Source organism: Sinocyclocheilus anshuiensis, unplaced genomic scaffold (genome assembly GCF_001515605.1).
Source record: "Sinocyclocheilus anshuiensis isolate Anshui unplaced genomic scaffold, SAMN03320099.WGS_v1.1 scaffold212, whole genome shotgun sequence".
Classification (NCBI taxonomy): domain Eukaryota; kingdom Metazoa; phylum Chordata; class Actinopteri; order Cypriniformes; family Cyprinidae; genus Sinocyclocheilus; species Sinocyclocheilus anshuiensis.
Genome location: NW_015558566.1, coordinates 145,570 through 162,728, shown reverse-complemented (window position 1 = coordinate 162,728; position 17,159 = coordinate 145,570). Strand labels below are relative to the sequence as shown.

The window sequence follows — 17,159 nt, the reverse complement described above, 5'->3', positions numbered from 1 at the left end:
GCAGAGAGAGTAAATGAGAGAATTGATATGGCAAGATAACCTGCTGTGTAAATGGCTCTTTTTTGAGTCTTCTAATGAAACTTTAAAATGGTCTGAGTGATTTAGGATTCAAAGTAATTTAAGTTTGACTATGTAAAGTGTTTAACAAGTATTTGAGGCTTCTCAGTCGATAATGCTTTCTGTTAACACTCTTTGTCAATTAGGCTAATGAAAACCATAAATATGATAGTTGTTTTTTAATTCACAACATTTTTATTTTTATTCTGAATGTTGCAGTGTGGAGGTTTAGTGGTACAGTGTTAACCTTTTGACCTCATGCATATAGATACAATGGCAGTATTCAGTGAGTGTAGGGGTATTATTAGCCATAGGTTTAAAATCTTCACGGCATCACCTGATCAATCTGAAGCACTGTGGTTACCACCACAAAGCTGTTAAGAGTGGAAGACCTCATTTTTGGATGACATCAATTTTTGATGGGTTTCAGTTTGTGTGTGTTGGCTTTGAGGTCATCTACTGTACATGCTAATGCACACCTAAATGTTGATAAAAATGAACCCTTTAGTAGATATACAAATAAAAAAAATGAGAAGTATCTTCTGGGAAAAGGCACAAAAATATTGATGACTCAATATTTAAAACTCAGTTTTTAATACATGATTTCAGGGCCTGGAAAAGTCATGGAAATTGATGTAGTCAATCTAAATTTTTCTGATAATGCTCAAGTTATTTATTTGCCTAGAAAGTACTTTTTTTGTGAGTATCATGGGAAAAAATCATGGAAATGTATAATATAATATATAATAATAAATATATAATATTATGAAAGCAATGAAAATGTAGTACACCCCTTATACTGTATACCATAAGACATGGAAATTGCTATAGTGAGTGTCATGAAAAAAGTCATGGAAATGTATAATATCCTAATAGTATAAAGTTGACGACCAAGACAGAAAGACAATTCAGTCCAAAGCTGCTATCTATGCAAATAACTGTGAGTTTGAAATCTCTTTTGTTGTGTTGTTTGTTTTGTTTTGTGTTGTTTGTGTGCCTACAGACATTTTCATATATGGTTCTTTTCCCCTCTCTCCTCACCATACATTATTCACTCTGAAAAATGTAGTTGAGGTATGAATATTTGATCCTCATACAGAAACACTCTATATGCTCTCTGTAAACGGCTATTAATAATTTGCAGCCAACGTGGCATTGAGCTTTCCATAAAGCAATGGTGATCTGTTTAGCAGTGCATTAAGGGTAAAATTACCCTTCTCCATGCATCACTTCTTCTGCAGGTTCATGTATTATGGAATCAGTGCCATAAGCCATCACTGAAAGATGTGTATCATGAGCATGAATAAATAAAACAGCCCCCTTTCTGTGTTTGTGTGTGCATAACCGTATTTGTGTTTGCTCCGAAGAAGTGTGCAGCAGTGCTAATCTGTGTGTGTTTGTGTCAGACTGTGAACAGAGCGCCAGTGTTTTTCTCTCAGGTAGTGTGATCTGAATTTAATTATCTGGCATGGCCTCGGGCAAGCACTGTCAATTCTGTCACTGTGCAGTTTATGACTGAAATATGCAAGGGGAGCAAAGAGTAGCGAATCACGCACGCACACACACACACACACACACACACTCACACACACACTCACACATACACAATATGAATCATTTTTATACCGACCTGCTTAGAAAAGCTCAGTGCTGTTGTGATAAGGAGGTGTAATTGTCGGTATGCATGTAAACATGGATTTCCGACATGTCTGTGGAGACTAACGATTTGATGAGTTTATTGAGACTAATGGTTTGCTGTTCAGATAGACTGTTTTGGATAATTGGCTTCTGCAAGTGAGTGGTTCAGATTACACTGGGATAATGCAGTGTTTGCTGCTGAAATTCGCTCTCTCTCTCTCTTGTTATCCTCCGTAAACATTCCATCTCTCCTTCGTTTGCTCTGTCCTCTTATCTATAGGGTCCTTTAATCCATATAATGAATCCATCCCCTCTGTCTTCCTCTCACTCACTCTAGGTGTTTGATACTAAATAATGGGTTGGAAATTATAACATGCTTTGACATATATCACTTTGGTAGCGTGGCCTAGATCTTCAGAGCCTAAAGCGGTATCTCTTTTATTGAAACATACACACACACGATCACTATTCATTCTATTTATGGCACTTTCCATGAATAGGACACAAAATAGGTCCTGCACTTCTTAAAATCATTTTCATTTCTTTTTCAACAAACTGAAAGGAGGTGCTTAACCTTTAGAAAATGTTCATTGTCAACTTCAGGTGGCCAATATTATATGATCTATTTAATTTTCTATTTTCTCTGAGGTTTTCAAACCTTTTGTCACATTTAGGACAAGCCTAAATACAGTTTAAAACTATGATTTTTTTTTTAAATAAAAAGTGCATTTTAAATTCTTACTTTATCACTCTGGGATATAGCTAGTTTGGGCTCAAAGGTTGGTTTGTAATACTGATTACTAAGAAGAAAATCAAGAAGATAAAATTAAAATTAAGCAAAATATTAAGAAATTAATTCTACATATAAAAATTATATAAAATATTATTAGTTTGTCAACATTTTAGTGTATGGGTTTTAATTGTTGGATAGATTAATCAAGGCAGGCTAATGTTACTGTCTTTGTTCTTACAATAAATAAATAAAAAGGAACCCAGTAACCAACTATACTTTATTTTATGGATAGTATCTTGATAGTATTCAACTGTTTGCAGTATGTTGTGTTTCTAAACATGAAGAGCAAGTGGTCAAATTAACTTTATAATTTAACCCACAAGCTGAGCGTGGCCCCTTTCTTTTCTTTTTCCCTCTCTTCCCTTTGGCATTGAGCTTGATCATGTAACAGTCAGGGCACTGATGGCCTGATAAGAGATCAGAGATGGCCTTGGGAGATGAAGATCAAACACTGATAATGCAGTGCCTCTGTTCCTTCCTCTACACTGGAAGTTTGTGTGCTATGTGAATTAGGAAAATATGACTTGACAGATTACAGTGCCCTCTCCGCTGTTCACACCTTTGTCTTTGAAACACATGCCTTGATCTATCCACTTATTCTCTCTTCCTCTTATTCAAAATAGACTGCACTCCATTAATTTCATAATGCTTTAAGTATTAAAGAGACGGAAGCCTGACAACGGGAAAAAAGTTCATCTTAGATTTTGAGGGCCTGCAAAGTTTTTCATGCATATAAAGTAGAAATGACACCTCTTTCATGTATACTTCTTTTAGTCTTTTTCACAAATGCTCTTTCTTTCTTCTTTCTGATTTAGCCACTGGTCCTATTCCTCAGATGGTTGTGTGTGCCAGTTACCAACCCTTGCATCTGATGGAGAAAAGAACGTCAGTGCTTACAAGGATGGTAAGCACATGTTTTTCAATCTGTAGAATATACACTACCTTTTACAAATTGAAGGTCAGTGATTTTTTTTAAAGAAGTCCATACTTCTATTTAACACGGATGCATTAAATTGATCAAAAATGACAGAATAGACATTTATAATATTTTAAAATATTTCTGTTTCAAATAAATGCTGTTATTTTGAACTTTTTCTTTAAATAACCCTGAGAGAAAAAATCAGTATATTAGAACTGATTTCTAAAGGATTGTGACACTAAAGACTGGAGTAATGACTTCTGAAAATATTGTAATAATATTTTACAGTATGTGTGTTTTCACTCTGTTTTTGATCTCAAAAATATGCAGCCTTGGTGAGAATAACTAAAAAACTAAAACTAACAAATCTTACTGAGCCCAAACATTTGATTGATACATTATATTATATTATATTATGTTATGTTATGTTATGTTATGTTATGTTATGTTATATTATTTTATATTATATTATATTATTGAATAGCATGAAAATGGGGACACCTATGTGATGTGCTCATTTGATTTAATAGATTTAAAATGATATCCCCACCCAGTTTGTTTGATATGATGCCTCCACCGAGCATTTACCTAAAGCTCATTAATGTGCAAACCTGCCCCAAATGGTACTCTCCCTCCCTCTGTTTTAGTCTCAAGCAATATTTGGCTCCGTTTGGATTAGCGCTGGCTGTCTAATCCATTATTAAATTTCTCCTCTGTAATCTACGATCGTGGTGGGTGGTGTGTTCTCCAGGCTGATTCGTCTGAGAGTCTGAGGCAGTATGGGCTCTCTCAGCTCTTCAGTCACCCTGTGCTGCTCACCTGCACACGAGACTGCCCCCTGGTGGCCCCTCCTAAACCTCCCCCAGTTCCTCAATGGAAACTCATTAGGCCCCGCAAGCAGACTAACATTACTGATGAACCCAAGGGTAAGATGTGTTTTTATGTGTGTGTATGTTTTAATTTCGCATGTAATTATTTTATATATATTATGATATTCATATAATAATATTTATTGTTAAAAAATTATGATATATAATTGCTCTAGATGGATCAAACTATGTTTTTGCTCTTTAGAAGCCCCTGTTCAGAAGCCAGAGCAGTTCATTGAAGTTTCCAGCCCCTTTATCAACTACAAACTCATGGCTATGGCTGCACATGACATGTAAGCTCTGTGTGTGTGTGTGTGTGTGTGTGTGTGTGTACCTGTTTTTCTATTCTGGTGGGGACTTAAACCTGAATACACACAGACTCATGGGGACTCGTGTCACGGTGGGGACCTAAATTGAGGTCCCCATGGGTAAACAAGCTAATAAATCACACAGAATAAAGTTTTTGAAAATCTAAAAATGCAGAAAGTTTCCTGTAAGGGGTAGGTTTAGGTGTAGGGCAATAGCACATACAGTTTGTACAGTATAAAAACCATTTCGCCTATGGAGAGTCCCCACAAGGATAGCAAACCAGACGTGTGTGTGTGTGTGTGTTTGTACTGCAGACTGCGCCACCAATTACATTACAGCAAAAATAGCCAAGCTAAGATGAAGACTATCCTTTAGAGAAAGCCGCTAATGTATTTACTTGCAGTATAGAATCATTTACAAGCTGCACATGCAAGTGTTTAACTTAATAAACACCTTTATTGCTGGCAAATTATAGGATGCCTTTCCAGGGTTAGTTTCCAGAATTGAATGTAGGCATCATCAGGGGAGGACAACCAGAAACACTGTGTGTGTGGCAAGTCTTAAAGGAATAGTTCACTTAAAAATGAAAACTCGTTTACTCACCCTCATGTTGTTCCAAAACTGCTTGATTTTCTATTATGTGAAAAAAAAAAAATCTCAAAATCTTTATAATAATTTTTCTGATTCATTCGACAAACATGAAACAAAACTTTACTATATTTTAAACCTAATTTAAAACCTTAAGACTGAATTGCAAACTGGTTTGTGACTGAGTCATTCGAAAGAACTGAAACAAAAGTGATGTACGTGCAAATCAGGCATCGCTAGTTCTGATTCTGGACAGTAGTGAATCTACTGCCTAACAGTTAATGTACTGTACTGTATGTATGTATGTATGCATACAGTATGTATGTGTCCATTTCTCTGTACACCAGGTGGTAATGAGTACTTTTTCATATCAGTCAATCCACAATTTCTCAGATCCGTCAGCGGGAAGCTTGAACCTAATGGAAAAGTTTTTTACTCTGTCTGTCAAAACTGATCCAAATGGCATGCCTGCTACCCACCAGGCATGAATTATTTAGAGTGTCTGAATATGAGCTTTGTTTTATTTCCAGGTATTCAGTTGCACGTGTGAGTACGTTAGCACAGTGTGTGCTAAAAGCAGTAATTGGTTATGTGGGAGAGTCAAACAGGGACAGAGACTGTGTTGAGGTTCTCATTGTACTGCTCTTGAGCACAAGACCGTATTCAGTCACACTTAAGTAGTCTGAAACTCTTTAGAGCATGAAACATTTGTGCTTAACCTCAGGAAGTGGTGCTTTTGTTTTATTCTTTACTAGGATACAAACACAAGATAGTAATGCTTGTAATTAAATACAGTATTTGTGTGTGTTTAGGGAGCAGGGTGGTGTAAAGAGGCGTGGATATAATTCTAATCTGACCTCCTTCTCTGAAATGGATGATAGTGAAGATGACCACACTAAGAATGACATCACCCAGAACAGCCTAAATGCATTGGACACCACTGAAACCACCCAGGTATCTCTGAAAGAAATGGATATGTTGTCTTAAACTATTATGTGATTGGTGCACCACCGTTTAAAAGTTTGGGATCAGTAAGGTTTTTTTTTTACTGTTTTAAAAAAAAAATGTCTCCTGTGCTCATCAAGGCTACATTTATTTGAATAAAATACAAAAACAGTAATATTGTGATATATTCTTACAATTTAAACGAACTGTTTTCTATTGTAATATATTTTAAAATATAAATTATTCCTGTGGTAGCAAAACTGAATTTTCAGTGCCCATTACTGCAGACTTCAGTGTTTTTCAAAATCTTCGAAATCGTCAAAATCAAAATCATTTGTAAGATCTACGGAGAAAGCGCTCATTCAGTCAGATCAGAGAACAAAGGGACTGCTCCTGCTAAATCAGCCGTAGATCCTGTCACAACTTCAGAGGCTTGGCTGCTGTGTTTTGATGAGGAGGCACCAGGATGTTATTCAGATGTTCTGGAGATATTATGCTATGATTACAATGTACAGACGGGTGACAGCTGTGATGTCCGCCCCCACCGACACTCCTTTTCCACATTTTCTGGCTTACCTTTGCTTGGTCTGACAATTTTGTCTCATACACAAATTATTACATTGCCTACAAGGAACACTCGCTCAGCAAATGAAATCTAAAATGCAATACTTCTAATTTTATCAATCTACTAGAGTAAAAATTCAATAAAACTGGCCTAATTTACTGTCTAAATACATGTTAGCTAAGTTTCATCATTGCAAGTTATTCCCAAGAAAAAACAACTTTCCTTTTCGGCTGACATAGCCAGTCACTTTTATTTTTCAACCCATCCCCTCCAGCCACTTTCTCGAAATCCAGTTAATTCCTAACTGATAACATCAAGTCCCATCCTACATTTTCTCATCTGTTTCAATTAGAAATAACTCAGCTCACAGAATTAAAATAGGTTGCAAATGACATTTCATGTTGACTTTAATATTTGATATTTGAGTTGTCAGTTCAGATATTTGATATCTGAAGTCTACAATATGGAAGGCTGTTTCCGCCACTGAATAAAAAAAAAGGTAATTGCAAGTTTTTATCTTACAATTCTGACTTTTTTCTCACAATTGCGAGTTTACATCTCGCAATTCTGACTTTTTTCTCAGAATTGAATGATAAAAACTCACAGTTGTGACTTATAAAGTCAGAATTGCTAGATATAAACATAATTGCTAGAAAAAGTCAGAATTGCGAGATACAAACTCTTCAATTCTGACTTTTTTCTCACAATTGCGATTTTATATCTCTCAATTCTGACTTTTTTCTCAGAATTATATATAAGATATAAACTTGCAGTTGCAGTTATGAGTTATAATGTCAGAATTGCGGGATATAAACTCGCAATTGCAAGTTAGAAAGTACAATTTTCTTACGACTGCAAGTTTATTTCTCACAATTCTGACTTTATAACTCACAATTCTGTGTTATAAAGTCAGAATTGCAGGATATGAACTCGAAATTCTGAGAAAAAAGTCACACAATTGTTACTTTATATCATGCAATTCTGACTTTATAACTCGCAATTCTGACTTTGTATCTCACAATTCTGAGAAATAAAGTCTTGCGTGTTTATGTCATGCAATTCTGAGAAAAAAGTAATTGCATAATTGCAAAATGTAATTCATAGTCATTGCATTATTGCAAAATGTAAACTCGCAATTGCGAGAAGAAAAAGTCAGTATCGCAAAAAGAAGATATTTTGAAGAACATTGTCAACCAAAAATTGGAGCCCACTGACTTCCATTGTATGGACACAAATCACTGAGACATTTCTCAGAATATCTTCTTCTATGTTCCACAGAGAGAAGAAAGTCATACAGTTTTTTTTTTTTTTTTTGGTTGAGGTCACCTGATCTGTTTTAGACCTATATTGAGTTTCTGATAATGTTGTAAGCTGAATTAGGTATGAACAGGAGCTAGTTTACCACAGTAATGTGTGAAATGCTCCCTGAGGAGTTTACTACCATATTAAAAAATTACATTTCATTTGCTGGACTGCTGGTTCTCTTCTCTTCTCCCTATCCCACTCACTCCCCTCTGCTCTCCATTCTTTTCCTCATTCCACTCTCCCCTTCTCCTCACCTCAGATCCGTGATGAGTCACAGTCTATCTCTGAATCACTGGTGCTGTCGTTCGTTAGATGTGGCGTAGAGAGAGCCCCTAATTGTCCTCCACATTTAAATTGCACAGTCGGACGACTCCTCAGGCTTTAAAAGGCTTTCTAACTGACACGAGGTTGGGTTCAATCATGGGGAAAAAAGCACATTGGTGAAGTTTCTGGATTGTTTCCATGGCATCACACCGGGTTACTTACAAGGTAAAAAAAAAAAACGCACATTTGAATAGTTTTACAAAAAGGTGTCTCAATTAGCGAATAAAGACTGACATGCTAATCAAACCCGTGTCCCCTAATCCTGTCACCATCCGAGTGCCCTTAATGTTTATGGCACTCGCTCTCCTGTGAGCAGTTAATTGAAGGAGAAAACCCTTTCTGGTGGGAGTCCAGATGTCAGATTAGCTTCTGGAAGCCAAACGGGCTCAGCGCATGCTGACTGAATGAATGTGGATGTTCTCTGTCTCCACTGCTTTCCTCTGCCCTCCTCTGCCATGTCTCTCCCAGCTCACCCTGTGCACTTTTTATCCCTCCATTTCCCCCCAGGTAACAGCAGAGGACAAGAAAAATGACGACAGCATCGCCAACGGTGAGACGTGTCTCCGTAAGCAATGCTGCGGCTCAGTCCGCACTGTCACTCAAACACATAGCGTATATGTGTAATGCTCATATTCGCCAGTTATATGTGTTATGTATCGCAGTTAGCAGTAATTTTTAGGTTGAAAGCTGACCTGGAAACACCTCGAGCGAAATATTTTCATTCAAATAATCCATGCCATCATTTACAAGCTTTTTTTCAGTTGGATGATTGGGAAAGCATTACTCATTTTCAATTGAGTGCTTCTGGAACAATGTGCAATACAATGAAAGTGAAGTGAAAAGAATGAATTTGTAAAGGCAGACGATAATTCACCTCACTTATCTCCCTCAAGTCATTGTTTAGCCATCAGAGCAGTGAGGCTAATAGCTGCTGTAATGATATGATAGCTGGCTGCCTTCACAATTGCACTTTCTCGTTTATCCCTCTCTTCCCCCATCCAATCCATCTTCTTTTCATCAGCACAAACACAGATGCAAACACACACACATAGACGCATGGCATCATCTCTTATCTCTGTGATCATGATCATGCGCTCACCCCTCATCACGACAGGCCAATTATGTGCTTTCCCAGAGAGCCCAGTGTGTTGCTTAGTAACACCTGTGGATAAGTAAATGAAGTGAATGGCTTTGCTACAGCATCTATATTATCATGGTCTAATACGTCAGCACAGCACGCTGAGTGTAATGACTTCGAGCTGCAATGTATAACAGTATTTCTCAAAATTGGCATAATGAATTGAGTGACACCAATAAAAGAGCATTTATAAATTCAATACAGTGCCTGATTGGCTAAATGAGCTTTACTGATTGGTACCACTGAGTTAATCATGGTATCTTCATGAAAAGCTAATCTATCCTAGAAAACAATTTTATGCTGGTTTAGAATGTTTCATTTTTATTCTCAAAGTAGTTGCTTGCTTGAAGTTAAAAATGTTTACATTTGTCATAAAATGAAAAATTCACTATTTTCTATAGTAAATGTATGTTATTTGTCTTATTGTGGACAAATCATCTATGTATAAGTTGTAAGTCTGCCCCTATCCAATCAACAACAATGTATAGTACCAAGTCCCTGCCCTACTCTTTTTTTTTTTTCCCCTTTCCAATAATTGGTTTCACTTGGACACACATCATAATACAGAAGAAAATATCTGTTGCTACTTCTGTTTCATTGCAACTTTAAATTTCAGTAGTTTCTTGATGTTGTAATGTACTATTTCAGCACTGAAAAAGGCAAGGTCACTAATGTGTATCCCTACTAGCATTGCTTACTTGTTTTGTAATAGACTATTGTATAACATTTTTTATTTTTCAATCTCCAAGATATGGAAGAAGTGAAGTCAACTTCAGGGCCTGACAAAGAGACAGATGGAAAAGATAAGGAGAGGCTGCAGACAGCCAAAGAGTCCAGCGGTTCATTGCTTCTGTCCCAAGATGCATTAGCATCAGACAAACTCCCGCTGCTGGAGACCTGGGTGGACCTGCACAACTTCACTAAATGCTTCCAGTAAGGGTCAATCATCTTTAGCAACAGCCTAAGCCATATTATGCTAATCCTTTGCTATTTTGTCAAATGAACTCCTCATGCTCTTAAATTCCTATTAAGCTGCAGGCTACAATATGCTAATAATCATGTGTTTTGCAGGACGCTGTTGGTTTTTCACAAGCCAGATACTTATGCACATCAGTGTAAGACATCACACTTTAAGGTAGGGTTTTGAAGGAAAAGACAAACTTAATATTAAATGTAATATAGTAATATTTTTACTAGTGTATACTAAAACTAATAAATATTCTTCTTCTTTTTACATTTGGGGGTTACATTTAATTATGATTACATCATTAAAGTAGGACAAATGTATCAGTTAAAAATTGTGCTGCTTAATAGTCTATATGTGATGCACTTTTTTTCAGAATTCACCAACAAATAGAAACTTCAAGAGAACAACATTTATTTGAAATGGAAATCTTTTGGCATTATAAGTGTCTTTACAGTCACTTTTGATCAATTTAATGTGCCCTTGCTGGAAAAAAAAACCCCAAACACAAACAGTTTGCTTAATGAATAAAAAAAATCAAATTTTAACAAATGCTTCCCTATTACTCTTAATTTTCCCCATGAGCTGTAGCTGTGGTAACACCCTTGCTGACTGTATATATGACATTCAGAATGCATTATCATAAAAACACCTAATATAAGAATCATCTAAACCTGTTGTTGTGGCATTTGTAATGGTGCTTGGTATAATTATGGTATCTGTGGTGGGAGGGATGTGTTGTGCTAGGAAAGAACATGAAAGTGACTCAATTTTCTGTTAGAACTCCATCTCCTCTCGGCTGTCTGCTGCTGCATTGTCCAACGCTGTGGCCTCCACCCACTCCGTGTCCGCTCATGCTAGACAACCTGATTCCACTGCAATTGTTCACACACAGGTACACACACATACACACAAACACAAATTAGAGGTTTTTGATAACCATGCTGTTTTTGCTCTTCTCTCCCCATTTTGCTGTAATGCTGGTGAGCTGGACTTTTTTTTTTCAAACCTTATCCACTGAGAACATGTGGTTTAATTTAATATTTGGTAATTACTGTGAGTGTGAGTTTATGTAATGTGTGTGTGTGTGTGTATTTTATTGTCTCCTGAGAATACATACAAAACCGAAACGCATTAATAAGGTCTGTGCTGATGTCTGTTCCATTCCATTGTTCTTGCTTCTCTCAGTCTGCAGATGGAAAAGGTACTCACTTCCTGTTTGTAGATAGCCTGTTACCCACAGAAATTGCCATTGGATTCTCAGCTTTGGTGCACTGGGGAGAGAGTGTGGAAGAGAGTAAGGACAGATAGACATACTGTACACACTCAGTTTGTCTGTTCACAAGAACAAGGATCCTGTCTAAAATGTGGGTCTGTTTTGTCTACAGAGAAGGAGTCATCAGCCAGGCCTGGTTCTCTAACAGTTAAGCCTTTCTCGTGGAAGAGCATAGTCTCTGAACTCCCTGTGGTGCAGATTCAAACTACTGCTAGTAAAGCTGTGTTGCTTTCTCTTCCTCCAGGGTAACTATATCACCGCAACTGACGAATTTTCAGCAGCCATTACTCTAGATTTCTGTGTCACATGATCCTTCCGAAATCATTCTAATATTATTTCTTATATGATTCTAATATAATTGCTTTGGAGTTCAAGTAACAGCATTTATTTAAAACAGAAGTGAAACTAAAAAAAAAAAAAAATTTTGAATAAATAAAAAATAATAAAAATAAATGACTACACTATTTTAGGTCAATATATGATAGACATTAGTAAGGGTAGCACCATATTTATTTTTTGACAGCAATGAAAATAAGGCTGTTAGAATTGGAAGTACAGTGTGTTCAATGGATTGTACTCTTGTTTAACAACATGCTCATTGTTCAGCTGACAAAACATTTTCCAAAAGACTTTTAGTAGACAAAAACTCCATTCCAGCTTTGAAAGTGATCTAAGTGATCTAGGACCTTCGCCATTGCAAATACAGCCTCATTTCCGTCCATATAAAATATTATGTCAGATGTTCTTGCATCAGTTGGAGCTCAGTGTGCTATTTGGAGCATTTTTAAATCATGCAGTGATTCATGTTAATATCTTTTGCAATATAATATATTGATATATATTATGGTATATATATATATATATATATATATATATATATACACGTAATATATATTCATATATTTATATTACGAAATTGAAAAACGGAAGTGTTCTCAGAAGTTGTCCCAACATTGATATCAGTGCTGTGACAGTCGACACTGTGATGTGAACTGTTGCAGTTGTTCAAATCCAACAAAAAGCTCTCAACATCACTACCAAGGTTCATGTAATGTATTGCGCTCTCTCTTAGGAGCCCAGAACAGAAGAGAGAGATAAGAAGATGGGCTGAGATACAGAAAGAGAGAGAGATATGACCCAGTCTGCTATTTCTAGCAGCATAGTGGCCTAAAAGCTGGAAGCCTACATTCAGAGGTCATACTGAGGGAAGGGGAGGGCCAAGTGTAGGCACATCTGAATTGTTTTTTGAGGATCATACATTCAGGGAAAAAAAGAATGTTACCAAAAGGCTCTCTCATTCCTTTGTTCTCTCTCCCTCTGTCTCTACCTAATACTCCTCGGTGTTGAGAAATCTGATTTCTGTCGACAAATTATGTAAAGCTAATATGTCATTGCAAAGCTGGTCCAGTTCCATGGGGGTTTATGAGGGTGCTTAAAAGGCGTAAAAGCAACTTCAGTCAAAATTGTAATAATAGCTTTTATAAGCATAAGGAGATTTTGCTGACTACAAATACATGTACGAAATGCTACATGTACGAAATCCCTACATCATCACTAGTAACAGTGCATGATCTTGCAAATCAGTCTTCTAATTTGAAGTTATGAATTAGGACTATTTTGCTGCTTTCCTAGCTCAGTCTTAATGGGCCATATGTGCTTTACTCTTAGTCATATGATGATCACATACTAGGTACTGTAAATAATTTCAATAGCATAAGCGTTTACTCCTGGTTGTAAGTGTGAAGGCATGACTATAAAAATAGGTATGTTCATATAGATCTGGCAGTTTATTTGATTAAAATTAGATCAACTTACTATATCAATTTGTAGTGTTTAAAACACTACAGACCAATGACTATTAAAAAAAAACACTATAACATTTCTAATCAGCACTGTTTTGTTTTTCTCACTAGGCGTCATGTTCTTCATGTGCACACAAGTGCTTCATTGGCCGTCCACCTACATCTATTCAGCATGTCTCCTTTTGTTTTTGGTGATGAGGAGACTGTTATGCTACACCTTGACAAGGCATGCACACATTAACACACACATTTGTGACCTTGGACTACAAAACCAGTCATAAGTCACACGGGTATATTTGTAGCAATAGCCAAAAATACATTGTATGGGTCAAAATTATTAATTTTTCTTTTATGCAAAAAAATCATTAGGATATTAAGTAAAGCTCATGTTCAATGAAGATATTTTGTAAATGTCCTACAGTAAATATATCAACTTCATTTTCGATTAGTAATATGCATTGCTAAGAACTTCATTCGGACAAGTTTAAAAGTGATTTTCTCAATATTTTTATTTATTTTTTTTGCATCTCAGATTCCAGATTTTCAAATAGTTGTATCTCGGCCAAATCTTGTCCTATCCTAACAAAGCGTACATCAATTGAAAGCTTATTTATTCAGATGTATAAATCTCAGTTTCAAAAAATGTACCCTTATGACTGGTTTTGTGGTCCAGGGTCACATTTACTCGAAGTTGCATTGACTAGTCAACTAATCCATTATTCCTGCCACTGGTCAATGTATCAGTTCTTTATAGCAGCAACCGGATGACAAAAAAATCTCAGTTGTTGTGCTTCATCTTTCTCTTCTGAATTGTCTAGGAGAGTCTGAGGTTCTGTGAGCAGGCTGTAATGATCATGAGATCCCTGGGTCGAGTGATCAGCTGCTTCTCAGATTCAGAGGAACTACCATCAACCAGCAAAGAACTTGAGAAGACCCACGGTGTAGGCATACAGCAACAAAGGGTGGGTTATACACAGGCCTGGTACAATGGGACGGACTCTTGCACCCTCTATACCACTGTGTAACCAAAACATTGTATTTGAACAAACTATTTTGCATTTCCTTTTGAATTTTAACAGCCACAGAAACACCTTCATTATTTTAATTAATAAAATATGTGCTCTTTCAGAATTTGAAATTGAGCTCTTTATGACTCATCACCAATGTTCACAGCACTGTACCAGCGAGCAGCCGTGAAATGCCATTGCTAATCTTTTGAATTTCTAGTTTAATTAAAAACTCATTGTTTCTTTACATTTTTCATTCTTAATCTTTAATTAATTTTTAGTTGTTGAAGTGAAGTTAATTTTAAATTAAACTTTTTAAACTTTAATTTAATTAAACGTTTTTGTTTTGTGCTCATTTTAAATTAAATTTTAGGATTGTTTGGGGTTTTATTTAGTTTTTGTTTTGTCAGAACCATGCAACCTACATTTATTTTGTCACTATTAAACTGAATATTGACAATGCTTTAAATCAGAAGTTTGCATCATTGATTCTGCTATTTTCCTGTTTAGTACTGTGAAGCTGCTTTGAAACAATCTGTACTGTATAAAGCACTATATTTAAAATTAAAAAAAAGTGGCTTGACTTGACTTTGCATTCCAAAGACCCCCTTAGTAAGGGGAAATTGAGCCATTTGTCTTGGCACTGACTGTATATTGCTTTCATTTATATTTATATACTTATTATTTTTGTCCCATACAGGTGTTCAGTGAAGCTGTGTATCATATGTTTTGCTCTGCACTGGGGCGGAAACTGACCTCTGAGGAGCTGTTTGCGGTACAGACTCTGACAGGAGACCCATCGCCACATGGCAGCAATGATAAAGCCTGGGATGCACGATCAGGTGAATGTGGGGCTGACAGAGTCTCTCTTTGGGTTTAGACCTATTATAGCATGTGGCTCATCCTGACTTTATGTACCCATGTGTTTTTTCTCCCTGTAAAAGATGACATTCCAGAGCACTGGAATGGCAGGCAGGCCACAGACAAGGAAATGCAGGCAGCCACAGTGTTGCAGGCAGGTTGGAAAGGATACCTAGTCAGAGAGATCCTCACTGCAGCAAGACCAGGTAAAGTCCAGCTTCATCTGAAATAGATATAATGATACCTGGTAGAAATGGAAGAGTGAAGACACTATATTCAAGACTATGACAATATCAGGGCTTAAAGTTCTCCGGCACCTTGCCGGATCTCCGGCGTGCACAACTGCAGAGTCGCAGCCCTGATGAATGGAGAAGCGTGACACGTGAAAAAGCTGCGATGCCCAATGGTCAAAGATGTCCATCTAACGCATATTTATATATAGTCCAGGTGATATGTAAAAATAATGTTCACTTTTTCATAAAGGAGAAAGGTGTGAGAAGGAAATCACAGTATCTGAGCATCACAGTATCACAGCATTTACAAAAGTCCATATTATGGCTATTAATTTTTTGCTTTCTTTGATAATTAACTAATATTTTATTAATTGATACATTAAAAGATTGTTTTCAATAATACTATCATATATTTCAGAGATATAAAAAAAATCATCTCAGGTAAGTGTATTTTTCCTTACCTCTCAGGCAGAGTCAGGTACACGCAGGTGAATCGCTAATATTTAATTTAACGGGTGGAATAATATTTATGTGTAGGGTGTGGTGCGGGTGTGGGCCGGACGGTGACAAGCATGGGCGGGTTGCGGGTCCAATAACCAAGACTATTTCGACTTGGTCCAGTACACGCTGAGCAGTGTAGTCAATCGCGCTGCCACTGATTGACAGCTGTAGTGATTATATTAAAGGGAGTGCTCTTTGCTTGCTTTCTGTATTTAATCTATTCACAATTTAAATAAAAGTTTTAATAAATGAGTTTTTTCTACCTCATGTAGGAGATTTAATGCAGGTGCGGTTGTATGTCAAATGGGATGGGTATAGGATTAAATTAGTGTTGCTGTCAAATAACGTGTCGGGTGTTCTGTTAATTACTACAATTGTGGGAAGATCATTTCACCAGCCAGGAAAGGTGAATGAAAATGCCTCTCTGTGATGTTACAACAAGGCGTGTGAAGTGGGCCCTTTTGGGCTCATGGAAGACCAGTCGTGCCACTGCATTCTGAAACATTTGTCGAGGTTTGATTGCGCAAGATGCTGCACATTGGTGGTGGTTGAGGAGATTTCCCCTTCCATGTAAAGCGCTTTGAGTACCCAGAAAAGCGCTATATAAATGTAATGAATTAATAATTAATTAAATAAAACAACATTTTATTGTACTATTGAATAAAATATTAGTTAATTATCAAAGAAAGAAAAAAAATTAATAGCCATAATATGGACTTTTGTAAATGCTGTGATACTGTGATGCTCAGATACTGTGATTTCCTTCTTACATTGCTGATTTCACCATTAAGTCTTCACCTGAACAGTTTATGTTGCTGTATATCGTATCATTGTAATCCTTGGCCATCAAAACATAGGGGTAGACATCACCTTTTCTGTGTTATCATGTTTGGTTCAGGAGATATGATACAAAATACATAATTTGGTTATGGCGGAAAGTAAAAGGGTCGCCATGGCAACCACGAGGTGTTTTTGCGATGGCTCCATTTCTGAAAATGTTCAGGACCCTAACCTGTACAATTGTACCAAGTTTCATGCTTTTATGAAAAAGTGAACATATCACCT

General features: G+C 36.6%; 1 protein-coding gene across 1 annotated transcript in view; it reads left to right on the top strand.

Moving 5' to 3' along the window:
- adgb (androglobin) overlaps positions 1-17,159 on the top strand; it is a 42,406-nt gene that overhangs the window by 8,742 nt on the left and 16,505 nt on the right. Inside the window, exons 9-22 of the mRNA XM_016475039.1 lie at positions 3,304-3,392; positions 4,159-4,333; positions 4,482-4,569; positions 5,986-6,127; positions 8,820-8,862; positions 10,200-10,383; positions 10,522-10,585; positions 11,196-11,309; positions 11,603-11,711; positions 11,803-11,935; positions 13,604-13,718; positions 14,311-14,454; positions 15,200-15,341; positions 15,444-15,566. Of these exons, the coding sequence (XP_016330525.1) occupies positions 3,304-3,392; positions 4,159-4,333; positions 4,482-4,569; positions 5,986-6,127; positions 8,820-8,862; positions 10,200-10,383; positions 10,522-10,585; positions 11,196-11,309; positions 11,603-11,711; positions 11,803-11,935; positions 13,604-13,718; positions 14,311-14,454; positions 15,200-15,341; positions 15,444-15,566 (1,665 nt within the window). The remainder of the gene's footprint in view (positions 1-3,303; positions 3,393-4,158; positions 4,334-4,481; positions 4,570-5,985; positions 6,128-8,819; positions 8,863-10,199; positions 10,384-10,521; positions 10,586-11,195; positions 11,310-11,602; positions 11,712-11,802; positions 11,936-13,603; positions 13,719-14,310; positions 14,455-15,199; positions 15,342-15,443; positions 15,567-17,159) is intronic.